We start from the raw sequence: 15340 nt of genomic DNA on the forward strand, positions 1-15340 counted from the left end.
GAGCCCAATATAAATGGTTGTCGATCACATGCACCTCCATTACATTAGAGACAGCCAAGCGCAATGTTCAGCTGGTTTTCAACACTCCTGTTGAGAATAGATAGAGCAGATGTGCTATTGATTGACCACCATTCCATTCACATTGGGCTCTTCAGAGCCACAATTCTTAGGATCATGGGGTCCACCAGTGATTATTAAGTTTTTTCCTATCCAGTGATTAGAAGATAACTTCCAAACATGAGGCAATGGCATTAAGGGTAGAAAAACAATGGTGCCATTGATTCAAATAGGAGGGAATTTATCATTAATTTGGCACCTGTAATTTTTTTGTAATTTTTATCTTTTGGACATAAGCTGTCGGCTTTATCATGGCTGGGTATCAAAATTCTGAGGCTAGAGAGACCCATGCTTATTGGGCCAGCAGCCTAAAAACAGCAGCCTGCAGCTGCCCAGGATTGTCGAATCTAATGGGTGGATTTTTTTGTATGTTATTTAAAATTAAGGTTTTTTCTGTTTATTTTTATTTCTTTTCACTTACAGATTAGTAATTACTAATCCCATTACTAATCTAGGGCTTAGTGTCATTAACCCTTTATTACCCTGATTTCCACCACAGTAGGACAATCAGGACGAGCTGGGTAAAGTTCCAGGACTGTTGCTTCTAATTATTATTATTATTATTATAGCACCATTTATTCCATGTCGCTTTACAAGTGAAAGAGGGTATACGTACAACAATCATTAACAGTACAAGACAGACTGGTATAGGAGAGAAGACCCTGCCCGCGAGGGCTCACAGTCTACAGGGAATGGGTGATGGTACAATAGGTGAGGACAGAGCTGGTTGCGCAGTGGTCTATAGTGGATTCTAATGGATGCAACAATCCTGGGCAGCGGAAGCTGTTATTTTTAGGCTGGGGAGCTCAATAATCATGGGCAACTCCAGCCGGCGAATACCAGCTGTTGGTTTTATCATGGCTGGGCATCAAAATTGAAGGGGGGGACCGCATGATGTTTTTTAAAAATCATTTACTTAAATAATTTAAAAAAAGCCACATGTGCATCTTCTTATTTTGATACACAGTCATGAAAAGCACACAACTGGGGACTGCAGTCCGTAGCTGTATGCTTTACAATGGTTTTCCAAAACTAAGACACTATCTTACTGTATACTTTATTTGCCCTGAAAAAAGAACTAGGGCTTATTTTCGGGTAGGTCCTATTTTTGGGGAAACGCGACTCGGTAAGTATAACGCGCTTGCTTTATTCTCATTTTCTTTATTTTTCTTTAATTTTTTTTTTTATTTCCTGAGTTGCCAGATCCGGATAATTGACTGGAGTTCCCTGAGAACTCCAGGCCCTGGCCCAGCACTCAATTTACAATCCAGGTCCGCCCATCTCTACTCTTTAAGCATGTGTTCAATACTTTTTCCTTGACATTTTTCATTATTACACATAATTTATGGACTTCTATAGTTTGATTTGTTTGCTTGTGTGGATTGGATGGGTTGTTACTGATATCTGATGAGAATTTTATGTCAATAGACCCTTTAGTAATATATATACTTAAAAAATTGGTGATGCATTCAATATTTATTTCACCTGCTGTACATACTATGGACCTTGTTAACACAAAGTAAGTAAAAAACATATGTGTATGTTTTCAATAAGCATTTATGATATGTGATAAGCAACATACCCTTAATGACTGCATTAAAGCTGCTTTCTGAGCAGCCGTCAATAGAGTCAGAGAAGGACGTAGACACTGGCAAGTTTTAGCCATTAGAGAGGTGGAGAGAAAACGCAAGTGCTCCGGGCTGAGAACAGGAAGCAAGGAGTGTAGCTCACAAATTACCAGCTCTGCAACCTACAAAATAACATAAAGAATTTATTACTTGTCTAATAAAGTGCACAATTGATTTACACATGTGGAAAAATTGTTAGTACCCTTCCGGTAAAGGAAGAAAAGCCCACAGGGGCATAATGATAGCGGTCTCAGAGGTCGCAACTGCGACTGGGCCCAAGGCTGGAAGAGGTCTATTGGACCGAGAGCCTACTTCAGCTGGATGTGCGTCCCAGGACACTGCACCGGCTACAGAGGAGGATGCTGCGCAACATGGTAGCCAGGGAAGGTGAGTAGAATGTTATAGTTTTTTATGTATTAGATGCAGAAAGGGGGCTATATATACCAGGAAGGGGCCCAGGATAAGAACATATATGCCAGGATGGGAGACATATTTACCAGGAAGGGGCCCAGTATAAGGACATATAAACCAGGATGGGAGACAGATATGCCAGGATAAGGGACAAATTTACCATGAAGGGGCCAAGGATGAGGTCATATTTACCAGAAAGTGGCCCAGAATAGGGACATATATACCACGATGGGAAACAGCTATAGCAAAATGTGGGACATATTTACCATGAAGTGGCCAAGGATGGGGACATTTACGAAGATGGTGACATATTTATCAGTATGGGAGACAGATATACCAGGATGGGGGACATATATACCAGGAAGGGGTCCAGGGTGGGGAGACATATTTACTATGAAGGGGCTCAGGATAGGGACATACAGACCAGGATAGGGACATATATACCAGAATGGGGGCCATACACCGAATTTTTTGGATTATAAGACGCACTTTTCCTCCCAAAAATTTGGGAGGAAAATGAGGGGTGCGTCTTAAAATCCGAATGTAGCTTACCGGGGGGTGGTGAAGAGGGGTCAAAGAGGCAGGGGTAATGCTATGCAGTGTAATGCCAGTGCTTCTCTGTGTGGCGCTGTTGTGTGTGTCGGGCGGCGCGGCTCTGCTCGAATCTGCTCTGTGCGGCGGAGGGAATGCTCTGTGCGAGGCTGCTCTGCTCTGTGCATGGCTGCTTTGTTCTGTGCAGCGGGCAGTCACTCTGAAGATGTTGGCGGTCAGGACTTCAAATAATGGCGCCTACAGTCAGCGCATTCGCAGATGGAGCCCTCAGCTTAAGCTCTTATCTGTGCATGCGCAGAATCCGGCCACCAGTATTGACGCCCTCACTGCTGACCACGAGCATCTTCAGAATGGCTAGTGTCTCACTGCCCCCGCACAGAGCAGAGCCACGTCACCACCCCCGCACAGAGCAAAGCCATGTCATCAGACCCGCACAGAGCAGAGTCACATAACCAGCACCAGCACAGAGCAGCACCCGCAGTGAGTATCTGGACCCCCCCTCTGTACCACTCACAGCATCGCAGTACTCCAGTACCTCTCCTGCCTCTTGTGACCCCCGCTCCACTGCTGCCCCCTCTCCCTGGTAAGACACCACCAGATTATAAAACGGACCCCCCATATATTTTTTTTCTCTTTTTATTTCTCCAAATTTGGGGTGCATCTTATAATCTGGTGCGTCTTATAAAACGAAAAATGTGGTATACCAGGAAAGGGCCCAGAATGTGGACATGTATATCAGGATGGGAGGCATATAAACCAGGATGGGGGACATATTTATCAGGAAGGGGCTGAGGATGGGGGACATATTTACCAGGAAGGAGCCCAGGATGAGGGACATTACTACATAATGAAGGGGGAGGGAGTGTGGCGCCCCTGAGGCTTCAGTCGCCAAAGAGGTACTGCACCTCATCCAGAGGTGTGGTATTCCATCCTGGGTACAGAAGACGTCATCCACTGGTATGCACACAAAACACACAACACTCTCCTTAGCAACGCCTCATCAGACATGGCAAGGGCGTGGTGAACCCGAAACCAGGCCGAGGGATGGAGTCTAGTGTGTGGGAGCAGTCTGCAGTGTCAAAGGGTCGAAAAGGAGCAGTGGAGGAGTGAAGACCTGTGGCCTGGAGCTGGTGCAGCTCGGCCTGTGCACAAGACAGATGGGGTCCTAGGGACCATGGGAAGTGCGCCATACTCCCGTTCCACATACAATATCGGGTGGAAAGACTTGGCCGCAGCACAGGGACTGGTTCCTAGACTATAGGAGAAGAACCTACATACTCCACTAGTAAAACGAGAGGCTGAGGGCACATTTAGTACTGAAGCCAAAACCGCACACAAATCCGCTGGAAGGTGACCACATAGGGCGCGACCACGACCCCGGCACATCAGGGGAAATGCTTATCTCTTTATAGAATTTACAAAGCTATAAGGGCTCATACATCTGACCAATATGCAGGAGGTGCGGGGCACCCAGGTCCAAATTTTAAACCGGGGACCATCAGACTCTAGTTATGTCACTGAAAACCTACAGTAATCACTGAAATAACTTGAGACTGACAAAACTAATTTTCAATATACATTAACTGAATTTTAACTAACGAATCCAATGAAAATCAGACATTGATTTTGAATTGTGGCTCAACAGAAACATTTTGAAAAATAAATAAATGAAAATGGCCTGGACAAAAATTATAGTACCTTAACTTAGTATTTTGTTACACAACCTTTTGGAGCAATCCCTGAAAACCTTCAACGAGACTGAGACTTCTGCACCTGCCCCAGGTATTTTTTGCCATTCCTTGTGAGCAAAATGCTCCAGCTCTCTCAAGTTTGAAGGGTGCCTTCTCCATATTGCAAGTTTCAGTTCCTTCCACAGATGTACAGTAGGATTTAGATGACAGCTCAGAGAAGGCCACTTCAGAATAGTCCATTATTTTGCTCTAAGCCATTCTTGAATATTTTTAGCTGTTTGTTTTAGGTCATTATCCTGTTGGAAGACCCATGAGCTGCGACTCAGACCGATCTTTGACATTGGGCAGCATGTTTCACTCCAGAATGCTTTGTTAGTTTTGACACCATCTGCAAGGAGTTTGTATGTTCTCCCCATGTTTGCGTGGGTTCCTCCGGGTACTCCGGTTTCCTCCCACACTCCAAAGACATACAGATAGGGACTTTAGATTGTGAGCCCCAATGGGGACAGTGTTCCTGATGTATGTAAAGCGCTGCGGAATATGTTAGCGCTATATAAAAATAAAGATTTTATTTATTTTTTTTTTAGATTTCATTTTACCCTGCACCGATTCAAGACATCTTCTGCTAGATACAACTAAGCAGCCCCAAAACATAACCAAGCCACCATCATGTTTCACAATAGGTACAATGTTCTTTTCTTTGTATGCTCCATTTTTGCATCTGTGACCATAGAGTTAATCTGGCTTCCATAAAAGTTCCAGTTTTGTCTTATCTGTTCAAACTACATTCTTACAAAAGCTTTGTAGCTTATCAATATGCATATTGGCAAATTACAGTCTGACTTTTTTATTATTTGCCTTCAGCAGTGGTTTCCTCATCTTACTTGAAGTTCACTTTGGTCAAGACAATGACAGATGGTGTAATCTCGCACTGATGTACCTTGCTTTTGCCCTTTGCCTTTAATCTCTTTGGAAGCTGTTCTCGGCTCTTTGGTTACCATTCGTATTATTTATCTATTCAATTTGGCATCAGTTTCCCTTTAGCAGCCACATCCATAGAGGTTGGCAACAGTCCCATACACCTTAAACTTCTGAATAATATATGCAACTCTAGTAACAGGAACATGAAGTGTTTAGAGATGGTCTTAAAACCTTTACCTTTAACATGTTTCTAATCTCTTGAAACTACTCTCTCTTTAGCTTTGTTTGGTCTATGCTGAGTGTGGTAAACACCATGAAACCAAACAGCACAGTGACTACTTTTCATCCTTCAAGTAGGCAGACTGACTGATTACAAGTTTGTAGACCCCTGGTATGCTAGTTACACAACACACCTTAAGCGGGCTTTACACGCTACGATTTCGCTACAGCGATCTTGTTGGGGTCACGGATTTTGTGACGCACATCCGGCCGCTGTAGCGATGTCGTAGCGTGTGACTCCTAGGAGCGATTTTGGATCGTTGCAAAAACGTCCAAAATCGCTCCTCGTTGACATGTTATCGCTGCTGTTGCTGGGGCGAAGTTGATCCACGTCCCTGCGGCAGCACACATCGCTACGTGTGACGCCGCAGGAACGAGGATCATCTACTTACCTGCCTCCGGCCACAATGCGGAGGGAAGGAGGTGGGCGTGATGTTACGTCCCGCTCATCTCCGCCCCTCCGCTTACATTGGGCGGCCGCCTAGTGACGTCACTGTGATGCCAAACGGACCGCCCCCTTAGAAAGGAGGCGGTTCGCCGGTCACAGCGACGTCGAAGGACAGGAAAGTATATGTGACCGGGGTGTGCGATTTTGTGCGCGACAGGCAGCGATATGCCCGTCGCGCACAAACGATGGGGGCGGGTGTCATGCTAGCGATATCGGGCCGGATATCACAGCATGTAAAGCCACCCTTAGTCAAATTATTTTTAATCTTAACTAGGTGCACAAACGTTTTGTCCAAGCCATTTTCATTAGTTTATTTTTATTTATTTTTATTGAACCAAATTTCAAAAGCAATGTCTGATTTTTATTATTTGATATTCAGTAAATTTAAATTGTAAAATTACTTTTCTCAATTTCAAATCATTTCAAGTGACCATTGTGGGTTTTTCTTACTTCAACAGATGGGTACCTACAATTTTGTCCACATGTGATATTTTATTCATCGTTTTAGGAAAAGTGTCTACATCGCATAAATGAGCATACAGATAATGAAGATCCAGATAAGTAGTTGTTTACCGTGCCTTGCGAAAGTATTCGGCCCCCTTGAATTTCTCAAGCTTTTCCCACATTTCAGGCTTCAAACATAAATATTAAAAATGTAATGTTATGGTGAAGAATCAACAAGTGGGATACAATTGTGAAGTTGAATGAAATTTATTGCTTATTTTAAACTTTTTTAAAAAAATAACTGAAATGGGGGGCGTGCAATATTATTCTTCCCCTTTAAGTTAATATTTTGTAGCGCCACCTTTTGCTGTGATTACAGCTGGAAGTCGCTTGGGGTATGTGTCTATCAGTTTTACACATCGAGAGACTGAAATTCTTGCCAATTCTTCCTTTGCTAATAGCTAGAGCTGAGTGAGGTTGGATGGAGAGCGTTTGTGAACAGCAGTTTTCAGCTCTTTCCACAGATTCTCGATTGGATTCAGGTCTGAACTTTGACTTGGCCATTCTAACACCTGGATACGTTTATTTGTGAACCATTCCATTGTAGATTTTGCTTTATATTTGGAATCATTGTCTTGTTGGAAGACAAAGCTCTGTCCCAGTCTTAGGTCTTTTGCAGACTCCAACAGGTTTTCTTCAAGAATGGTCCTGTATTTGGCTCCATCCATCTTCCCATCAATTTTAACCATCTTCCCTGTCCCTGCTGAAGAAAAGCAGGCCCAAACCATGATGCTACCACCACCACATTTGACAGTGGGGATGGTGTGTTCAGGGTGATGAGCTGTGTTGCTTTTATGCCAAACACCATTTGGCATTGTGCCCAAATAGTTCGATTTTGGTTTCATCTGACCAGAACACCTTCTTCCACATGTTTGGTGTGTCTCCCAGGTGGCTTGTGGCAAACTTTTTATGGATATCTTTGAGAAATGTCTTTCTTCTTGCCACTCTTCCATAAAGGCCAAATTTGTGAAGTGTACAACAGTGTGCAGTGATTGTTGTCCTATGGACAGACTCTCCCACCTCAGCTGTAGATCTCTGCAGTTCATCCAGAGTGATCATGGGCCTCTTGGCTGCATCTCTGATCAGTCTTCTCCTTGTTTGAGATGAAAGTTTGGATGGACGGCCAGGTCTTGGTAGATTTGCAGTGGTATGATACTCCTTCCATTTCAATATTATCACTTGCACAGTGCTCCTTGGGATGTTTAAAGTTTTGGAAGCCTTTTTGTAATCAAATCCGGCTTTAAACTTCTCCACAACAGTATCACAGACCTGCCTGTTGTGTTCCTTGGTCTTCATGATGCTATCTGCGCTTTAAACAGAACACTGAGACTATCACAGAGCAGGTGCATTTATATGGAGACTAGATTACACATAGGTGGCTTATATTTATCATCAGTCATTTAGGACAAATTTGGATCATTCAGAGATCCTCAATGAACTTCTGGAGTGAGTTTGCTGCACTGAAAGTAAAGGGGACAAATAATATTGCACGCCCCACTTTTCAGTTATTTATTCTTTTAAAAAGTTTAAAATAGGCAATAAATTTCGTTCAACTTCACAATTGTGTCCCACTTGTTGATTCTTCACCATAAAATTTAAAATGTTATCTTTATGTTTGAAGTTTGAAATATGGGAAAAGGTTGAAAAATTCAAGGGGGCCTAATACTTTCGCAAGGCACTGTAGATATTGCTGATATACTATATATGATGTAAGGTCGGAGAAACAAATATTACATTACGGATATGTGAAAAATAAATTCTAAGGTCTCATAAATATGATTTTATTAAAGGGTTAATCGCAACGTATTTCTTCAGCAACACACAGATCTCCATTCTCTTCAATTCCTTTTTGCTGTGGGGCGGTCACTCCTCGTTGAGTGACAGTTCTAGTTCAGTAGCTTTGTTCTACTGTTCTACTGCTGAGCTTATGGTATTTTGACACATTACTAGTCTGTCAGTACTAGTTCTTAAATATACACTATTAACACTATATTTGCATATAGGGATAGCAGGTCCTTTAAACAAACATATTTTCAAGTGAGCAGTGAATTGGGGAACTGCCCTGGAAACTGCCAATGCTGGGGCTGGTGATTTTGCAGGACTAATAACATGTTAGGAGCTGAGAGTGAAGGGAGAGAGGTGAATAGCTAATTGCTGTATAGAAATCTATGGGTTGGAGAGAGTTGGCTAGGATCTTGGAAATTAATGCCTCAACGTGCAATGTAAGTATTGCACACACTCGACTAAGCTCTGGAGGTCAGTGACCTTAGCAACATGCTATATACACTATGTAAGATAATAGCTCTCACAGTAGATCAATACTGCATGTAGAAAAAGCAAGTCAATTGCAAACTATCTATTTTCATGCTCTCTAACCAACTATACCAATTTCATAACATGAGAATACCTCACTAATGTTTAGAAATCCCTAAGATATACAGAGATTACCCAAAGGCTTGTAGGAAACTCTACATATGTACTTCCATATGCCTCCAATTTTATAGAAAAGCGTTTTGTTTTGTTTTTGTCTCCTATCCAATTACTTTTCTGTGGAAAATAGCTTGTTATTGTGATCAAAATTATAGCGGGTTTTACAAGCTGTTATATCATTAATGAATTATCGTCAGGGTCACGTTGTTTGTGACGCACATCCGGCTTTATTAACAAGATCGTAGCATGTAAAGCCTGCTTTACACCTTTCAATTTTGCATACGATATCGTATGCGATGTGACCCGCCCCCATCGTATGTGCGACACGTTCAATTTTTTTGACCGTGCCGCACAATCGATTAAAAGCTGTCACACGTACTTACCCGTCCATACGACCTCGCTGTGGGCGGAGAACATCCACTTTGGAGTGGGAGGGACGTTCAACGTCACAGCGACGTCACGCGGCAGCCGGCCAATAGAAGCGGAGGGGCGGAGATGAGCAGAACGTAAACATCCCGCCCACCTCCTTCCTTCCGCATTGTCGGCGGGAGCCGCAGACGGAGGTAAGCTGTCGTTCAATGTTCCCGGGGTGTCACACACTGCGATGTGTGCTGCCTCGGGAACATTGCACAACCGCACGTTCAATGTTTGAGAAATGAACGACGTGCATGCGATGAACAGATTTTCGTTCAGTCGCAATTGCACGGAGGTTTTACATACTACAATCATACTTACGATGACGGATGTGCGTCACTTACGACGTGACCCCGCCGTCACATCGTAAGATATATTGTAGCGTGTAAAGCGGGCTTTACACTTAAGAGCGATCTTAAACGATCGCAAAAGAGGGCAAAATCATTTGCCGTGGAGAGGTCGTCCTGAAACAAAAAATCGTTTTCATGATGTTAGCGATGTTGTTCCTCGTTCCTGCGGCAGCACACATCGCTGTGTGTGACACCACTGGAGCAAGGAACATCTCCTTACCTGCCTCCACCGGCAATGCAGAAGGAAGGAGGTGGGAGGGATGTTTACGTCCGGCTCATCTCCGCCCCTCCGCTTCTATTGGCCGCCTGCCGTTGCTGTGATGCCACACGACCCGCCCCCTTAGGAAAGAGGCGGTTCCCCGGCCAGAGCGACGTCGCAGGGCAGGTAAGTCCGTGTGACGGCGGTAAGCGAGGTTGTGCGACACAGGCATTGATATGCCCGTGTCGCACAACCGACGGGGGCGGGTACGATCGCTTGCGATCTCGCTAGCAAGATTGCAGCGTGTAAAGCCCGCTTATCACCAATGTCTATAAAAAACAGATATGTGGTGTACAACCTGTACAAAGATGAGCAAATTCAAGTATCTCACAAAATATCTCCTTTTATAGTTTATTAAAAAAAAAACAAAATTTAAAAATACAACCCTCGGCTTAAAACCCTGAACACTCTGGCAGGATTAGTAAGTGTGCTATGTGTGGCAACAATAGTAAATGACTTCTTTCATAGTTGAATAGTGTGCTGCTAGTGACATCTCGTGTCTGCAGAAGTTTATTACCATCCAGCTGTACTGTGCCTATGCAACTGCACTGAAGATGTCATAACTGTACGATCACTGGAGATTCAACCACTGTGATTCATAACAATCCAAATAAGCTGCATAAATTACTCTGGAAATTTACAATCTGTCAGATTTTCTGTACAGAATCAACATTTACCACACAGATTTCATCTTATGACCTTAGATCACCTTAGGGGTACTTTGCACACTACGACATCGCAAGCCGATGCTGCGATGCTGAGTGCGATAGTCCCCGCCCCTGTCGCAGCAGCGATATGTGGTGATAGCTGGCGTAGCGAACATTATCGCTACGCCAGCTTCACATGCATTCACCTTGCCATGCGACGTCGCTCTGGCCGGCGACCCGCCTCCTTATTAAGGGGGCGGACCGTGCGGCGTCATAGTGCATAACCCCGGCTACCACTTTCTCTGGGGAGCTGCAAGCCTCCCCTGTCAGCTTTCCACTGAGTACAGCACAACTCAACTAAATTCTGCTCTGTCACTTCCTTAACTCCCCTCGCCCTCTCCCTTTTCCTTGGGAGGGGGTGAGTAGGGCCTGATTGGCTGCTGTACATCTGTGTGGGGATTGTGTAGCTGCCAAGGAGGATTAACTCTTTCTGTGACTACCTGGTTTTACCAGGGCTTCACACTATCAGTTGACTGTAGTTCAGATAGTTAAAGTTCACATTTGACTGGGATTTTCCTAATGCGCCGCCCCCGCGACAGACGATGGGCTGCTCGGATCCGGATCTGCAGTGGCTCGAGGGGTCTCCGGACCCGAGTTGGGGTTGCGCGGCCACTCGAAATGAAAAATGGGGTAGAAAGGTATTTACAAAAGGGGGGATGATGGGTGGATTGGATAGTGTTCGTGATGCTACCCACGGGTCGTGGTAAAGCGGGATACCACCGCTGCTGTGTTTGGGAGAGAGAGGGAGCGCCCGGCGGAGCGATGGAATGGCAGCTGCAGATATTAACCCCTCCGTGGGTAGCGGAAGGTGTCCAAGGGCTCGGTGATGGTAGAGTGGGGACCCGTTGGAGGCAAAGGGGCACAACGTACTCAGACAGTCCAGAGATGCTGACACTGACACCGGGTAAACCAAAGTCTTGAATGCCCTGTGGCTTTAGTTCGAACACGCTGGGTCCGTGCCCTTTTGGCGTTGCTGGTTGGTCTGAAGCCTTGTCCCTTGGCACTGTGTTTACACTTGGTGGATCTCTTTCGCCTAAAACTACTCGGGTCCTGTTCACCTGCGTGGCTAGCAGGGTGAGCTTGTTCTCAGGGTTCACGCTTGGGATTTTCTGGACGGTTTTGGGAAGTCCTATCCCTCTCGTTGCGCTAGTACCCCGATTTTGGAGAGCGGTTCATGAAGATTCCGTCCTCGTCAGGTGAATTACTGGGCTGTATAAAGCTACTTCCCAGCCTAGGGTCCGCATACCCTGTCGTGCCCTGGCCCCTGCCCGGTTGTAATTCGGCACAAGACCGCCGAACTGCCCTCCATGGCAGTACCGTGCCCCTTGCCACTACCCCTGTGACCGGGGTTCCAGCTCCTTTCAGGCCAAGCCAACGTCCGGCACCTGGGACGGGTACAGGAGCCCAGCTCCGCAACGTGACCTTTCCTGTCACTGCTCACTGACACTCTCTGACTACAATTGACACTTCTGGCCCTCCTTCTACCATCCCTCCATCTAAGCAGCCCTATTCCCCTCAGGCTGCCCAATGGGTGTTTGGTGGGTGTGGTGCAGAGTGTTCCTCAGGATTTGTGTATACCTGTTCTTAGCAACACCAAAGGGACAGGACCCATAACCAAGGAGGAGCGGGTACCATGCAGAAGGGCAGATTGCACGGCACCCTTGTGACGACCTGATAGGCCAGGGCATCACATTCCCCCTTGGTTAAACGTAGCTCGTCCGCGAGCTACAGGACACCAAGCATTTATTAAACTAGAAAGAGAAAAGGTTAACATAATTAACATTTATTAACAGATTCTGCCCTAATGAGGGAGGCACTTTTACTTTAACGTTGCAACATTTTTTTTTTGTTTTAGTTCATCTGTCATCAGGGGGATGCCACCGGTTGTGATGGCAGCGGGGACCCAACCTACCGCGTTGCGGTCCCTTCCTGCCACAGTCCAGTCCCAACGTCCCGGATCCCAATAACCCCCCACCCAAACAACCTGTTCCCCCTGGAAACCTAAGGTAGGTCCTTTACCGGGTTAAGGTCCCGGGGCTGTGTCAAACGACTCTTGTGGCACAGGAGGTGCAATAATGTACAAGACACAAGTTTGTGTTGGTCACGCCAGTCCTGTGACCGTGGTCCATGTTTACTTAGCTATTTAAAACAATGAAGTACTTGAAAAATTGGCAAAGTCCATGTACCAGTGTACACCTGTAGCAAATCTAGAGGAAAATCAGGTTACTTTTCCGTTTAATTTAAAACCGTTTCATTAAAGTACTCATTTTCTAGCAGTTTCTATATGTAAAACAGCAAACTGTGAAAAACAACAAACGAAAGCACCGATACCTAACAATTCTATTACATCGTTAACTTTTTCAGTATTAACATTTTTAATAGTAGATGGTCGGGTCTTGTAGCCACACTTCTTTGCGGCTGCGTGCTACCTCTGCCGACACATACCCTTCCTCATACATCATGTGCTTGGTCACCTCCAGGGCATACCAGCCCCGTTCCCCGCAGTGTCAGGTGTAAGTGACCATTTCTTCCGGCTCCAAGTTATGTGCGGGGTGCTTCCAAGGCAGATGCGGGGACCCGTCCCGCTGGGACACAAACACCCCTGCTGTGAGGCCTGCTTCACGGATTAAACCCCATCCTTTCTCAGGGTCAAAACTGTGCACCATGACCCTCCTCGGTGGGCCACGGACACGGAACGTAGATTTCCTCAGATGATCCTTCTCTCTCTGGGTACGAGCAATCATCTCCCGCTGCCGTTGATCTGCCGGGGTCGTTGTCGGTATCAGCTGTTGTTGTGGTCGTTCCCAGCAGGGGGCATCGGTGTCTGGCCTCAGCTCCCTGACTGGCTCTGGCTTTAAGAGAACTGGTGCAGCCCCAACAGCCGACGGGATGCCGCGCGGTAGTGGAACCGGTAGACTGGAAGGTCCCACTCCCGCTGCTGTAGGCAGAAAAACCGACCGCTCCGCAGCAGGTGTTGCAGGGCTCGGGTGCTCCGCCTCTGAGGATGGGCCCGATTATGCGGCCGGGTCTGGTCTGGCCGGGGTCCAGGTGACCGCTGATGTGACTGTGATGACGGTAGACCACGGGGCTGCTGCTGGAGCTTCACATAAGAATACTGCAGGTTCCGCTGCCGGGATGGGTGATGGCAGCTCGGCGTCCGTCGAGGACGGGGTAGGTGACGGTGAAGTGGTTGCCACAAGCGGGGGCGGACCGGATCCCTCAGCCGCCATGGCCGGATCAAGGTAATCATCAGGGACTGGGTAACCTCTTACCCTCTCTTCACGTGGGATTTCGATCTCACAGTCTCGCACCGCCATCGCCAGACTCCTCATCTCTTCCCTCCAGTGATTCAATATGAACAGGAACTGCGTCTGCATTCTCCTGCACAGCTGCTTGGTTTCTTCTTCAATCCAAGTCGCAGTCCCGGGAACAGCGGTTCATGAAGATTCCATCCTCGTCGGGTGAATTACTGGGCTGCATAAAGCTACTTCTCAGCCTAGGTTCCGCATACCCCGTTGTGCCCTGGCCCCTGCCCGGTTGTAGCACAAGGCCGCCGAACTGCCCTCCGTGGCAGTATCGTGCCCCTTGCCACTACCCCCTGTGGCTGGGGTTCCAGCTCATTCCAGGCCAGGCCAACGTCCGGCACCTGGGATGGGTACAGGAGCCCAGCTCCGCAGCGTGGCCTCTTCCTGTCGCTGCTCACTGACACTCTCTGACTACAACTGACACTTCTGGCCCTCCTTCTACCATCCCTCCATCTGGGCAGCCCTATTCCCCTCAGGCTGCCCAATGGGTGTTTGGTGGGTGTGGTGCAGAGTGTTCCTCAGGATTTGTGTACACCTGTTCTTAGCAACACCAAAGGGACAGGACCCGTAACCAAGGAGGAGCGGGTACTATGCAGAAGGGCAGATTGCACGGCACCCTTGTGACGACCTGATAGGCCAGGGCGTCACACCGAACATAAAAAAATTTACTTAAAGGGAACCAACCACCGGGATGTTGCTATATGAAGTAAAGCCAGTGCTATACTGACATTAGGCTGCTGCAATGTAGGCATACCTGTTATAGACAGATCCAATGTTTGGTTGAAATATCTTTAATCAAAGTTGCAGAAATGCAATGCACTTTGATTGACAGGTGCAACAGGGGTGGGCCTTTGTGGGTCGAGTCCTCAGCATTTATTCCTCCTCCGGCGTGCTCCTGGCTTGCCCCCTTTTCTTTATTTGAATATCATGCCGCCATTGCTGTTGTTGGCGGTGCATTGCCACAGTAATTCTGTCTTCATTAAAATGGCTCTGGAGTCCAAGCATGCAAGTACCCCTATCTCCAGCGTGTGCGCAGATGTAAAAAAACTGTGCACGAGCTGATGCGTCTCATAGTCTTCAGCTCAATGTGTTCCATAAAATGGTGCTGGAGATCGCGGTACACACATACACGGACTCCAGCGCCATTTTAATGATGATAGAATTAGTTTTCCAAGAACAGCAATGGCGGCGCAATATTCAAATAAAGAAAAGGGGGCAAGCCAGAGGACACCGGAGGAGGAGGAATAACCGCCAAGGAACCGGCCCGCAAAGGTCCACACCGTTGTACCCGTCAATTAAAGTGCAGTGCATTTCTGCAACTTTG

The 15340-nt window shown here is 46.5% G+C and overlaps 1 protein-coding gene across 1 annotated transcript in view; it reads right to left on the reverse strand.

Annotated features, from left to right (window-relative positions):
* Window positions 1-15340, reverse strand: part of STRC (stereocilin) — a 140597-nt gene that overhangs the window by 84257 nt on the left and 41000 nt on the right. The window contains exon 13 of the mRNA XM_075345883.1: window positions 1700-1867. Coding sequence (XP_075201998.1) covers window positions 1700-1867 — 168 coding nt within the window. The remainder of the gene's footprint in view (window positions 1-1699; window positions 1868-15340) is intronic.

This window comes from Anomaloglossus baeobatrachus, chromosome 4 (assembly GCF_048569485.1).
Source record: "Anomaloglossus baeobatrachus isolate aAnoBae1 chromosome 4, aAnoBae1.hap1, whole genome shotgun sequence".
Lineage (NCBI taxonomy): Eukaryota > Metazoa > Chordata > Amphibia > Anura > Aromobatidae > Anomaloglossus > Anomaloglossus baeobatrachus.